The sequence below is a fragment of the Cotesia glomerata genome, linkage group LG9 (genome assembly GCF_020080835.1).
Source record: "Cotesia glomerata isolate CgM1 linkage group LG9, MPM_Cglom_v2.3, whole genome shotgun sequence".
In the NCBI taxonomy this organism is placed as follows: Eukaryota; Metazoa; Arthropoda; class Insecta; order Hymenoptera; family Braconidae; genus Cotesia; species Cotesia glomerata.
In genome coordinates this window covers 3,608,787-3,623,988 of record NC_058166.1, presented here as the reverse complement: position 1 = coordinate 3,623,988, position 15,202 = coordinate 3,608,787, and the positions used below count along the sequence as shown (strand labels likewise).

At 36.7% G+C, this 15,202-nt stretch overlaps 1 protein-coding gene across 1 annotated transcript in view; it reads right to left on the bottom strand.

Annotated features, from left to right (window-relative positions):
- Window positions 1-553: 553 nt before the first annotated feature.
- The window catches only part of LOC123271416, a 39,401-nt gene continuing 24,752 nt past the window's right edge, over window positions 554-15,202 (bottom strand). The window contains exons 2-3 of the mRNA XM_044737733.1: window positions 2,162-2,636; window positions 554-2,082 (exon numbers count right to left, since the gene is read on the bottom strand). Coding sequence (XP_044593668.1) covers window positions 857-2,082; window positions 2,162-2,636 — 1,701 coding nt within the window. The 3' untranslated portion in view covers window positions 554-856. The remainder of the gene's footprint in view (window positions 2,083-2,161; window positions 2,637-15,202) is intronic.

Here is a 15,202-nt window from a genome sequence, read left to right as displayed (position 1 = left end):
TAATCGAAATCAAAAGAGGTTGATTTCAATCATTAATCGATTTGAGATAAAATGACCTATATATTTTGATTAGTAAGATACTCGCGGGTAATAAGGCCTCAGTGACAGAAATGATATTTAAAATGACCACTTCCGCTAAAGGCTCCTCTAGTAGAAGCGTCTAGCATAGAAATATCGCGACAAGTTTATAGAATCCCGATACCACGTCCCCTGTCTTTTATATTTCATCATCCGTTATATATTTTCGTATTGCGGAAGAATTCCTAAAAAACAGTTCGAGTAAATGGTAAGCATTTTTTATAATTTTATATTTAATCATTTAAAATCATTGATCTAATTTTTATTAACATCTTAAAAAGTATTGTTGCTAAATTTTAGTGATGATTGGTCTCTCATATCAATTTTATTGAGTATAATATGACTATTTTAAGTATGTTTAACTCATGGGTTTTATTACCCTACCGTAGTAAAATAAGGCCAATTCGTAAGGTTTTTGAAAAAGTTCAATTTTGTATTTGTTTATGGTAAAAATTACCATTACTTCATTATATTTTATAGCTAATGTATTAAAATAAGGATGAATGATACATTTATATAATTAAATGCAACATTGGATTTTTTTCAAAATCTCTCTTAGCTAGGCCTTATTACCCACCGGTACCATATATGTGTAAAAATTTTTCAATCTTTGATTTTCCGCACAAAAATTTCATATCCTTTAAATTAAAATTAATAACAACTGTCGAAACGTCACTCAATATTTGAAAACACACAAGTCACTGATTAACAATTATTAATTCACAATTAAAACACAAATAAAGTGATCAGATATATGTGCACGGTATCAGAGTTTAAATTATAAATGAATTCTAATACATCTCGCCCATATGATTTCAATCACATATACTATAGCCCCAAATGCAGAAAGAAATCCGACAAAATAATAAATGAATACCAACTCATCGTAGTCGAATTGGTCATAGTCTTCCCTGGCTTTTATCCGATTCATTTTTTTTTTTTTGTCCAGTTTTTTTTTATCTCGTTTTTCTAATACCAGCTCTGCTGCTATCCCAGATTCTAAAGTCTCCAACGCCACTTCATCGAACTTACTCTTTAAGGGCCAGTTTTTCCTGGCCCAATAAACGAATTGCTTCTTTAAGATTGGCATTTTTGACATATACACGTTACTGGTATCAGCAGCGGAAAGCAGTATAAAAATTTTTGTTAGTATACAAGCTGTTGTAACATTCGTTTTCACGCGTTCAAAACATCCATACATCTGCGCAGTATCAATCGGATGAAGATATTTTTTGTCTTCATCAGTGACCCACAACTGTTTATTAATAATATCAGGTCTTAGTTTCTCAAGATAGTACACATGGAACTTATTTTTGTAGAGGTCTTCTAGCGTTTCGACATTGCGTCTCATAGGCTTTGACAGGATTGCAGATACATGGCCCTGAAAGTCGGAAACTATCAAGAATGCGAACAGAAATCCACAAAAGAATACGAACTTCATCGCCAGTCGGTTAAGCGGAGATTCAAGTCCCATGCTGACTACCAATCTCATGCTATCCATCAGAGCCTCGCATATGTCTTCTCTGTTGATGAGCACCAAAGCTATCGTGAACATAACGAACACCGCGATTGTCATAACTACAAAGTCTACATCGCTAGATATTTCGTTGATTACTGTAAAATAAACTTCCTTTTTGGTCATGATGAAGATCTCATACTCGTGTTGATAGTATGTAACGACATCTACATACTTAGAATCAGTTTCTGTTATTGGCATCAATGTTCCAAGAACGTCATGTGTTTGGTCAACTAATTGTTGAATGAAACCTCTCGTTAATTGAAATAAATTTGGATATTCAGCAATATCTAGTATCGGGGTAGCATTAATATAAGTCGGTATATGGTATATATTGATTAATTTTTTTTCTAAAAGTAGTTTTAGTCGACTATCATGAAGTTTTTTCGTTAACAACGTATAAGTAGAAGAGAAAGATATAAACTTTATGTCCACACTTTTTAAATGATCCGTCTTTTCGAAAGTTATACTTTTACAAAGTTCTGGGTCTGAAAACAATTATACTGGGTTATAAATAACTGAAAGTCAAACTTATTGATGTAAAAAAATGTTTAATAATCAAAGTACCTTTTGAATATTGTAAGCTGTAGAAGGTTATATTCTTGTTACTGTCACCAAATTTCTCAATTAGGACCCACGGCTTTGGAGCATAACTTGCATAAGGATTCAGCGTGAAGATAGCCGTCAAATCTTTTTTGTTGCACAAGTAATAGACTGACAATAAATCCTGTTTCCACATGAATTCTAGAACTCTCCTAGTATTTTTGCAACGTGATTCGGTTTCCACGATCACAAAGGGTGATTTAATGCTCCACAGTGTCGATTTCTTGAGATGATTAACAATTCCCTTCAGACTTTCGATCGACTGAAAAAAAAGCACGTACGTTGGATACGCAGGAAGAAAACCTGTGATCTGCTTTTGGAATACGTTGTCAATTATAATTAGTGGATTTTTTTCTGAATTCCAGTTAGAGTCGAATAATTCTTTGGAGATCATCACAGGATTCGAATTATTCGTCAGACACGTTTCAACCAACTCCCTCTGTGAACAATGAATAATTTTTTACAATTTATTATTTTACTTCGATCTATACCCTGGTGTCAACAACCACGTTATATTTCTTAGTCATTTTTACATTACTTCTATTATCACTATTAGGTGTCTACTCACCAAATCTACCACTAATCATCCTAGATATTTCTAACATTTATTATTACTAACTTATCATAATTAGGTCATTACTTGCCAATTAGTATTTATTCTATTGTTATAACTATTTTATTTTTACTGTTAATTTGCGTTACTGAAGTATCACAAGTTTATATTAAAAGTGCATATTTTGTGTAATAAAGTTTAGTTGATTGCAATTACCACTATCTACATATCATTAATGAATTACTAATAACCACCTGTACTGTGTACGGTGTATTTCCACCATCATTGTTGGATTTCAAGGGTCAACCAAGGGTCACAGGATTTTTGCAGCAGCAATTGTAAGTAAATAAGATAAATTAATTGGGAAGTATGAGCGATTCTGTCCCCGCGACGTGGAATATTCTGAGCTGGACACCATTTTATTTAGAGGCTTAGGCTAATAAATTCTTATCCACGTGGTTTATTGGCTTAAGAGAAATTTTTTGTATAAATAAAAATTTTGTCTCAACGTTTGTGATACATCTTATTTTTTTTTATCCTATTATTGCATAAATTATTACATATGAACTTTTCTGATTTGATAATAAATTGGATAAAGTCTTAGTTGACTCAGAGAAGGCAGTCGGTTTATTATAACAACAATAAATCGTCTTGGAAAGATATTCTGAATGGCGTACCTCAGGGTAGTGTGCTCGGTCCTTTACTTTTTACTTTATACATTTCTGATCTTGCTAAGCGATTAAATTATCAATATTTATTTTATGCAGACGGTCTAATTATATATATTTCATGTTGCCTGTCGCAAATAAATGAATATGTTGTTATGCTGAATGATGAAATACAAAAGATTGTTGATTGGTGTAGTTTCAACTGTCTGAAATTAAATGCTTTAAAAACAAGTGCCTTTATTCTCGGAAGTAGGTAAAAAATTAACGCAATTGAATAGGCAAAAAGTTAGCGCAATTGAAAATCAATAACGAAATTTTTAATGAACAATTACGCATAAAATTGGTCACGACTTTGATTTTTCCTATCTTCGATTACTGCTGTACTGCTTACACGAATATTTCAGGCAAATTATAGCATAAATTGCAGCGTAAAATAAATTCTTGTATTAGGTATATTTTCAAAATTTCAAGATTTGAGCACACTACTCCATATTATAAAGAATTGGGCTGGTTAAAACTTAATGCGAGAAGAGATTATTTTATAGGTTGTCTATTGTATAAAGAAATTAAATTAAATTATAATCAATTATTTAGATCAAAATTAGAATTTTTGCCGGTTACATTAACGAGAGGTGATGTCAGGAATGACTATCTGCGTTTGCCAAGAAATAATTCTGCTATCTGGGTCATTCCATGTCAAATCGACCAATAGTTGGAATCGACCCTTTTCGAAAAAAAAAAAAAAAATTAGGAAAACGGTTGACCCTGAAGGCCATCCCTGCAACTTCCCGCCAATTTTATACCTAAACGCTTGAAATTGCACTTTTCAAGAATATGACGTTTTTGAGCTCTTCGAGCTCATAAACACAATTCGTGTGTTATTTTGAGCTCCCCGAGCTCAAAAAAATAGCTTTTGGATGCTTTTGAGCTCAAAAAGTTTGATAGAAGCTTGATAAAACACTATTTTTTGAATTTTCAAATCGCAATAACCTTTGAATAAATGAACCAATTTTCACGCGGTTAGTGGCATTCGACGCAGTTTTTTAAGTTTCATAAAGAATCTTCAAGTTAAAATTGATAAAACGAAAAATTTCGGAGTAATTCCGAAAAAACCCTTTTTTCGGTTTTCCTTCGTCAACGATAACTCACGAACGAATCAACCGATTTTTACCGGACTGGCGGCGATCAACGTGGTTTTTTGATGTTAAGAGCTGATTAGTTTTAGGAATTGATCGGTAAAGCCGTTTAAAAGTTATTCCAAAAAAAAACACATTTGAAAAAATTTTTTTTTTTAGTTTTTTACACGCTTTTTATTAGCTTCACTTGTATGTCAGTTTGTCAGTTTGTCAGTTTGTCAGTTTGTCAGTTTGTCAGTATGTAACTCTCCTTCGCATAAAGAGACTACCATAATGATATTATTTAAATTTTGATTATTATCAACCTAGAACCCAGGTGATGACCTTCCTAGTCATCCTCTGATGACCATCCCGAAGTTATATCTCGAAACCAGGTGTTTTCCTCCGTAGGTTTTCATCGGGAATGGCACAGATAAACCCGTACATCAACCCGGAATCCTCTGATGACCATCCCGAAGTTATATCTCGAAACCAGGTGTTTTCCTCCGTAGGTTTTCATCGGGAATGGCACAGATAAACCCGTACATCAACCCGGAATCCTCTGATGACCATCCCGAAGTTATATCTCGAAACCAGGTGTTTTCCTCCGTAGGTTTTCATCGGGAATGGCACAGATAAATCCGTACATCAACCCGGAATCCTCTGATGACCATCCCGAAGTTATATCTCGAAACCAGGTGTTTTCCTCCGTAGGTTTTCATCGGGAATGGCACAGATAAACCCGTACATCAACCCGGAATCCTCTGATGACCATCCCGAAGTTATATCTCGAAACCAGGTGTTTTCTTCCGTAGGTTTTCATCGGGAATGGCACAGATAAACCCGTACATCAACCCGGAATCCTCTGATGACCATCCCGAAGTTATATCTCGAAACCAGGTGTTTTCCTCCGTAGGTTTTCATCGGGAATGGCACAGATAAACCCGTACATCAACCCGGAATCCTCTGATGACCATCCCGAAGTTATATCTCGAAACCAGGTGTTTTCCTCCGTAGGTTTTCATCGGGAATGGCACAGATAAACCCGTACATCAACCCGGAACCCTCTGATGACCATCCCGAAGTTATATTTCGAAACCAGGTGTTTTCCTCCGTAGGTTTTCATCGGGAATGGCACAGATAAACCCGTACATCAACCCGGAATCCTCTGATGACCATCCCGAAGTTATATTTCGAAACCAGGTGTTTTCCTCCGTAGGTTTTTTACACGCTTTATATTAGCTTCACTTGTATGTCAGTTTGTCAGTATGTAACTCTCCGTGGGTAATTTGCGCGCCTGAATATTTTTGATAATCAACAAATAATAGTTTAAAAAAACTAAAAAATCACGCTTTTATAAATAAACCAAACTGTAAAAAATAAATAATAGTTTAAAAAACTAAAAACACGCTTTTATAGAAAACCAAACTAAAAATAGAAAATAAATTTTAATAAATTTAAATTAAGAATAGTGTTAAAAATTTCAATAAATATAAATTAATAATAGTGTAAATAAAAAAATGTATTTTATTTTAAAAAAAGCGTGGGGTGCATGGTGTCAATAGTTATAAATATTTTATTGACAGATATGAGTAGAGTGATTATCATTTTGATATCTTAAAAAGCACCCCACGCTTTTTTTAAATAAAATACATTTTTTTATTTACACTATTATTAATTTATATTTATTGAAATTTTTAACACTATTCTTAATTTAAATTTATTAAAATTTATTTTCTATTTTTTAGTTTGGTTTTCTATAAAAAGCGTGTTTTTAGTTTTTTTAAACTATTATTTATTTGCGATTTCTCAAAATCTACCGGTCCGAATCGATCCAAAGTATATTCAAAATCTAAGTTCAGTCAAGCCCTTTCGAATGACACCAATTGCGATCAAATAGGCCAAGCCGTTCATAAGTTATGAGAGGTTTACATACATCCATACACACACACACATACATGCATACATACATACAGACACCATCGCGGGAATAGTCAGGGAAGCTTCTTAAGACCTCGAAACGTGGAGATCCGATAAAAACTCGATTTTCAAAAAACGGGGTGAAACCAATAACTTCCCGATATTGAAAATTTTCAATTTTCTTAGTGGGAAGTTAAAAATTTTTTTCGAAAGATAGGCAAATTCAAAATTTTGCGATTTTTCCAGTTTTTCAATTTTGTTTTTGCAATATCTCGAATGCTATTATAGATACAGGAATGGTTTTTGTTTGTATGAAAAGAGACACTTGAGGCTATTGAAAAAAAAATAGTTTGGAAAAAAATTTTGAAAAATGCCAAATCTGTCAAATTTTGAATTTTTGAAAATCGTCAAAAATGAAGAGCGCCATTAAAATTTTGGCTCAATTTTTTTTTGTATGATACTTTGTACTGATCTTAAAAGATCCTGAAATTGTTGGAAAGGTGTTTTTTAACTTCCCGCTAAGAAATTCGGGAAGTTATTGTTTTCACACCGTTTTGCAAAAATCGAGTTTTTATCAGATCTCGACGTTTGAAGGTCATAGAAAGCTTCCCTGACTACTCCCGCGAGGTTGTCACTATGTCTGTGTGTGTGTGTGTGTGTGTGTGTGTGTGTGTGTGTGTGGTGTGTGTGTGTGTGTGTGTATGTGTGTGTGTGTGTGTGTGTGTGTGTGTGTGTGTGTGTGTTTTTTTTTTTTTTTTTATAGAGGAGGTAAAATACGTTTACGTATTCCAGGACTTGGTGTTGTTGCCAGGACTAGGTGCTGGTGCCTGGGTATATCGGACTCAGAAGACAATATTATTTTGCAACAATACCGACTAAACATCCTCCTCTCTCGTTTCCCTATAGATGTTACAGGGAAGACTGGATCAGGACCGCGTTAGCATTACTTCAATCCAGTCCATGTTGTGCCTCACGACACCTACTTCTTGTTATTACTGGTTTCTAATTCCTTTCTGCGATTTTTTCTTTCAAGAGACGCTGCGCGTAGGCTACTAGAGCTGTCCAGTTTTCTTCTTTTTTCATCATGCAGGTTACCAAGGTCACACTCGAAAAACGTGTGCTCGGCGTTGTCAATTTTGTCTCGACAGTATTTGCACGTTGGTGTGCTGTGCAAACCCATCTTGAATAGATAGGCATTGAACTGCCCATGTCCCGTCAGTAGCTGGGTCAGAAAGAAGTCCGTGTCCCCGTGCTTCCGAGAAAGCCAGACGTTGATGTTTGGGATCAGTCGCGCTGTCCATCTGCCTGTCTCTCCCGACGTCCATCGGTCCTGCCACTCTTGCTGCGTTTCCGTTTTTATCCTCGTTCTTGCCTCCTTCATGTTTTCGCTACCGATTTTAGCGTCGTAGAGTCTTGCTCTCTCGAACGCTAATAGGTCGATGGGCGCAGCTCCCGCAATGACCAATACAGCCGCTTCAGAAATTGTGCGGTAGGCGCAGGCAACTCTGAGAGCGCCTCGCCACTGCACTGCTGCCATTTTCCGCCGATAGGTTTTCTGCTTTAATATATCGGCCCATATTTCCGCTCCATAAAGCAGTACCGAATGGACTGCTTCCAGAAGGACTCTCCTCTTTTTGGTTCTTGGTCCCATAGTATTCGTCATAATTCTTGCTAGGCTAGACACCGTCTTGCTGGCTTTCTGGCATGCACTATCGAGTCGTTCGCGGAAAGATAGTTTCTCGTCTATCATTACCCCCAGATAGCGCAGGGCCCTTGTTGACGTTAGCGTTATTCCTCCCATGTCCACAGCAAATGGTTTTGGGAACTATTTTTGGCGAGTCAGAACGACCATCTCGGTTTTGTGTTTTGCGAGTTTCAGGTGGTGTTTATCGAGCCAAGTCTCGACAGCATCAATGGTTTCCCGAACGAGTAGTTCGGTCTCCTCTACGCTGTCTACTATTATCGTGGCCGCGACGTCGTCTGCAAAGCCCGTTAGCTCCACTTGCTTTGGCAACGGGATTTCCAGAAGCTCGTCGTAGTCCGCGTTCCATAGATCGGGCCCCATTATTGAGCCTTGCGGCACGCCAGCTGTTATGGCGTATTCTTGTGGACCTTCCGTGGTTTCTGCTATCAGCTTTCTCTCGTCAAGGTAGTTGTCGACTAGTGCCAGATTCTCTGGCTCCACGTCAAATCTGTGCTCCAGGGCGTCCAAAATATTTCTTCAATTTGCGCTGTTAAAGGCATTTCTAATGTCTAGCGTGAGGACAAGACACACCTTGCGGGCTTTGAGGCTACCAGTCCATGCTTCTCTCACTGTCACTACGACTTTCTGGATCGCGCCGACTGTTGAACGTCTTTTCCGGAAGCCGTGCTGGTTTGCGGCAAAACCTCCAGCACGGTCTATGTCGTTGCGAAGTCTCCCTTGTATGAGCTTCTCGAGCAGTTTTCCAGCAATATCCAGCATACAGAGTGGTCTAAACGACGAAGGTGTTATGGGGGTTCCCTTACCTTTGTCTAAGAGAACCAATCTCTGCCGTTTCCAGACCACGGGAAACGTGCCAGTTGCCAAGCATGCGTTGTAGGTGTTCAGGAGTATGGCAGTAATTTCCTTCATCGTGTTTAGCACTGCCTTTTCCGTCTCGCTTCAGGTATCCGGTGTCGGGTTGTTCTGGAGGATAGACCAGCTTCGTGCGAGTGAAGCTTGCAATGCCTCTGGATCAAGCCTCTTGGCATTCCACTTCCGCTTAGAAAGGTCGCGTTGTGAAACCGAAGCAGATGCCAATCCAACGTTGAATGTCACGAACTGATGATCACTGCCGCTGTATTCTTCGGATACAGTCCAGTCTTCGATCATGTTGGCAGTCCTTGGAGTCGCCAACGAGATGTCGGGGATGGATTCTTGGTACCCTGGTCTTCTAAAGGTCGTGGTGCTGCCGGTGTTCAGCACTATAAGGTCGAGTCTAGCCGCGACGTCAGCGACCTCGTTACCTCTGGTGTCGGAAAAAGCATCGCCTCACTCAGCCGATTTAGCGTTGAAGTCTCCGGCTACGATGACTTCGCCGTCGAATTTAGTGACCGCAATTTCTATATTTGCCAGTTTCTGTCGGAACACACTAATCCCTTCGTTAGGTGAGAGATAGACGCTCATGAAGTAGGTTGTGGGGGTTTGAATCCAGACAAAACCTGCTCCACCTCCGCTGTTGTTGACGGTAACGTTCTTTGTGTTCACAATCCAAATTGCTGCCGTGCCCGTTTCGTCTGCGAACCATGTTTTACCTTCGATGTTTAGATATTGCTCGCAGATAAAGCAGACGCCAATTTTATCTTCGAAAACACGCTGGTGTAGCTGGTTTTGCGCCAAGGCGCACCTATTCAGGTTGCCTTGTAGTATGCGTGTCATTTCTGACCTTTCGTGGCTTCTGCAAGTGTTTTGCGGAATGCCTTACACGCTCCAGTGCCAGAAATATGGCATAGACTATCCTGGGCATCTTTGTCCGAAGCACAAAGGAAGCATTTTAACTTCTCCGTGCAGTTTACGGCCTTGTGGTTCTCTCCGCCACATTTGTAGCAGCACCTGCTTCTGTCTGGTCCCGCACACTGACGTGTTTGGTGTCCATAACCAAGACATTTAAAACAACGTGTTACTTTTACTACTGGGCGTATACGACAGTTCACCAAACCGATCCGTATACGGGAACGTGTCAAGGGCCTTAATCGCACTGGGCTCGTCTAGTTCGCAGAAGACTGCTCGATTACCTCGTGGTGTGGGTTTTGTCAAATTTACCCGTTTGATTTCTAGGTTGTCAGTGAATTCACGTTTGAGTGCTTCACGGACTTCGCTCTCGGTAGAGATTTCATCTAAGTCGAGGATCTCGATCGTTGTTGTTGGTGTTAGCGTCTTGACTGTGCCGATGTTTGCAGTGGCTGCCCTTACTGCATCGGTGAATGCCTTGCTGTCTTCGGTCTTTCGAGCCATTTCAAGGAGAACGCCTCCGTGTTTTGTCTTTTTAATAGACCTTATGTCTACGCCCGTCTCGACAGGGCTTACCTTGGCCTTGATTTCCTTGAGGAGATCGGCGTATGTTCGCCCTTCAGCTGGTTGGACTAGGACAGCTTTAGTTTTTGTCTTCTTCCTCCTTGGTTTCTTGGAGCCACCGCTGTTTGGCTGGTCTTGGGCTGTAGCAGCTTGAGTCACTGGCTCCTGTTCTTTCTTTTTCTTGTTTTGCCGAGTCACTTTGGTCCAGGTATCATCCCGGGCTGTCTTTTTCTGTGCTGGCTTGTCAATATCTGAGGAAGGGCTGGGCGTGGACAGCGGCCTCTTCTTGTTGCCATCTCCTTGCTGTCGTAATTTCTTAGGAGTGGTCAGAGGTGGCTGTGATTTTTTGTTCAGACTCGGAGATGTTTGAGTCGTTGACGCCGACTTCGTTGGTGATTTGTTGGCCAGCCTATATGCCGTACTAATAGACGAAACCAATTTTCTGATCTCATGGTGGAGATTCTTTTTGTCTTTTATGAAGTCGGCTAACTCATCAATCTTGTTGCAGAGCCTCTCCATTGGTGACTGTTGGCCGGTGACGGTCGGTAGAGAGTTCATTCTTCCTCGGAGGGTTTGATTAGTGGCAGGAGCAAAAGGTCCTCCACTTTTTGAAGGAATGTTGCTCAGCTGTCCGTTCTCTGCCATCTGGGCTGATTTCGTACTCCCTGTAACCTTGCTAGCATTGCTAGACAGCAGAGCCATGGGGTCTACTCCACTGTTCAAACGGTCGCTTGATAACGACGAGTTTGCACGCCTTCCCTCGCCAGCACTGAGGTATCCATCCTCTGTACTGTAAACGATGTTTGAAAATCTTCTGACATTTCCATATCGTTGTTTTGTGTTGTTCATTTGGCACTACCCGGAGAGCACGTGTAGGGTGTAAAAGCAGAACCTACGGACGCGAACAACGCTTCCCTCCGTGTGTGTGTGTGTGTGTGTGTGTGTGTGTGTATATGAATCGCTTATAACTTTTGAACGGCTAAACCGATAGGAACCTACCAAAGAGCGTTCTAAAGAGTTCCCTCAAACTTAGATTTCCTGTGAATTTGAACCGATTCGGATCGATAAATTTTGAGAAATTTTGAAAAATCTCAAAAAAACTAAGAAAAAAATTTTTTTTTTAAGTGGTTTTTTGGAATAACTTTTAAATGGCTTTATCGAACAACTTCAAAAACTAATCCGCCCTTAAGTTTGAAAAACCACGTCGATCGCCGCTAATCCGGTCAAAATCGGTTGATTCGTTCGAAAGATATCGTGAACGAAAGAAAACCGAAAAAGTGTTTTTTTTACATAACTTCGACATTTCTTTTCGGATCGTTTTTGGTGAAATAGAATCATTTTTAGAGCTCAAAAAACTGCGTCAATCGCCGCCAAGAACGTAAGAATCGGTTGAGTGGTTCGAGAGATATCCTCAACGAAATATTTGGAAACAAGGATTTTTTTAACATAACTCCGACATTTTTCAGAATAACTTTTAAACGGCTTTACCAATCTATTCCAAAAACTAATCAGCTCTTAACATCTAAAAACCACGTCGATCGCCGACGGTCCGGTCAAAATTGGTTCATTTGTTCGTGAGTTATCGTTAACGAAAAAACACCGAAATAAGTGTTTTTTCGGAATTACTCCGAATTTTCTAATTTTATCAATTCGAAATTGAAGATTCTCCATGAGCCTAAAAAACTGCGTTAAATGCTCTCAACTGCGTGAAAATTGGTCAATTCGTTTAAAAGTGATGGCGGTTTGAAAATTTGAAAAATTGTGTTTTATCAAACTTCTATCAGACTTTTGAGTTTGAAGAGCTCAAAAGCATAGAATAGCTATCGCTTTAAGCTTAGAGAACTCAAAATAACACATAAATTGTTTTTTTGAGCTCAGAAATCTCTAAAACATCATTAGTGCAATTTTAAGCACCTAGGTATGAAATTAGCGAGAACTTGCACGGATGGCCTTCAGGGTCTACCGTTTTTCTAATTTTTTTTTTCAAAAATATGAATTTTTAAATTAAAAAAAAAATTTTTTGAATAAAAAAAAATTTTTTTTGTTTTTTGCAACTTCTATATAAAGTAAAGTTATGCAGATACATAATATTGTAATTTTTAGTATATTAAAATTGAATGCATGACGTGGAAATATTAAATAATAAATTAATTTCAACTTTTTTTTATTTTTTGGACATAATCTTGCATCCTTAAAATAAGTCATCCTTAACGCATGATAGAATTTATTAACTGTCCTTTAAATACTTCATTTGAAGTTGTTGACGCCACTTGTCGTCTTATTAACATGAGAATAATTTTATAATTTGAGATTGAGAACTATTAATATGCAGAAATTCGTAAGTAAATAAGTATTCGAAAGAACGAAAAAAAATTGATATTCTCATGAAATTATTTCTAATTTTTATAGAAAATTAATATATGTATGAGTTATTTGAGGTTAAAAACTGTAATTGAAGTGGAGAAACAGACAAAATATATCATGCGTTAAAAAAATAAAAAACTAAATCATGCGTTAAGCCTGACTTATAAAAAATAAAAAAAAGTTGAAATTAATTTATTATCTACAGACTCGGTAGAAGTCTGGCGCCAAGTACCTTCAAACGCCAGCCTACCGAGTACTATACCGTAAGCAGAGCCTGATTTTAGGGTTAGAAAATTTTATATATTTATTATAATAATTATATTAAAAGTTATGTTTTTTAATAATAGATTACATCTTAATAAACTGTTAATCATTTTACTTTTTACATTTTTTAATGAATTCTATTTTTAATTAATAAATTTAAGCAGCACAAACTATAGCAACGTAAATTTTTAGTTTTGGAACTTTTTTCGGTGCAAAATCTGACATTCATATACTATAAAAAACGCTTATGTGCAGTAATTTCATAGGTAGACCGGAAACTCGAGTCTAAAATTGAGTTTTAACAGTTTCTATTTTTACACACTAGCGTGCGACGCAAGAAATTTTACATACACTGTAGTAACTGGATAAGTAAACTTTAGGCGCCAAGTTTTAGAATGCTAGACGTAACTATGAGATTATCTGTTTCGGTCATTAAGGACCAGATTTTTCTATACAGGATTAAAATTATTATACTTCATAAAAAATATATTTATAATAATAATTTAAGGATGTATCTACGTTCATAAGACTCATTTGAATAACATTGGCACTTTGCAAAAAGATGTGAAATCCGAACAAAAAAAATATGAAATCAAAAAAACCCCAAGTACTGTTTATAACTTTATTAAAAATATGAAAAAAAGTTAGTAGCAAGTTTAAAACTTAATGAAAATCTTTTTAAACGTACTTGGCGTGCGTCATTGAGTATCCCAAATGTTTAGAACTTAAGATATTAACGTTTTCTATATGTTTGTGCACATGAAATTAAATATCGCTCACGAAAAAATTTGAGCTATTCAATGACGTACGCCAAGTACGTTAAAAGAGATTTTCATTAAGTTTTAAACTTGCTACTAACTTTTTTTCATATTTTTAATAAAGTTATAAACAGTACTTGGGGTTTTTTTGATTTCATATTTTTTTGTAAAAAAACGATTAATTTTTTTCGAAGTCTTATGAACGTGGACTTGGCGCGGTTTTTTACAGTGGAACTGTTTTTGTTCGGATTTAATATTTCCACGTCATGCATTTGATTTTTAAATACTCAAAATTACAATATTATGTATCTGCATAACTTTACCTTATATAGAAGTTGCAAAAACCAAAAAAAATTTTTTTGTGAAAATCAAAAAATTTTTTTAAAATTTTAAAATTTATATTTTTGAAAAAAAACACCTTTCCAAAAATTTCAGGATCCTTTAAGATCAGTACAAGGTATCATACAAAAAAAATTGAGCCAAAATTTTAATGGCGCTCTTCATTTTTGACGATTTTCAAAAATTCAAAATTTGGCAAATTTGGTATTTTTCAAAACATTTTTTTTTTCAATAGCTTCAAGTGTCTCTTTTCAAACAAACGAAAGACCATTCCTGTATCTATAATATCATTCGAGATATTCCAAAAATAAAATTGAAAAACTGGAAAAATCGCGAAATTTTGAATTTACATATCTTTCGAAAAAAATTTTTTAATTTTTTTTCTTTTGGCAGAACTTTGTTTTATGACAAAAGAAAATTTCTGACCAAAATTCATCCAAATCGAAAGGGGTCGATTCCAACTATTGGCCGATTTGACATGGAATGACCCATCTATGAAAATTCTTTCCTAATTCATAGCATAAAAATTTAGAATTCATTATTGGCAGATATTACAGAAATTGACACCTTCGAAAATTTTAAACAAAAATTTTAGGTTATATACCGTTTATTTTTATGCAATTGGTTAACCGCATATTAAGTAAATTGAACTACAATTGGAGTTACAAATACCGCATGCTGTAGCATATCTTACTTATTACTAATACAGTTAACGCTTAACTACAATATTGGAGTAAATCTACCCACAGTTTGGAGTTGTCTCAAGTCATACTACAGCCTGCGGTAAATGGAACTACAGTTGTTGTTGCCACTACCACAATTTATTTTCCATGTTGATAATATTAATAATCTATATAAATAAAAATAAAATGCCGCATGTATGTCTACGCATCACTTGAGAACAGCTGGACCGATTGGGCTAATTTTTAACTTCCCACTAAGAAAATCGATTTTCAAAAATCGGGAAGTTATTGTTTTCACCCCGTTT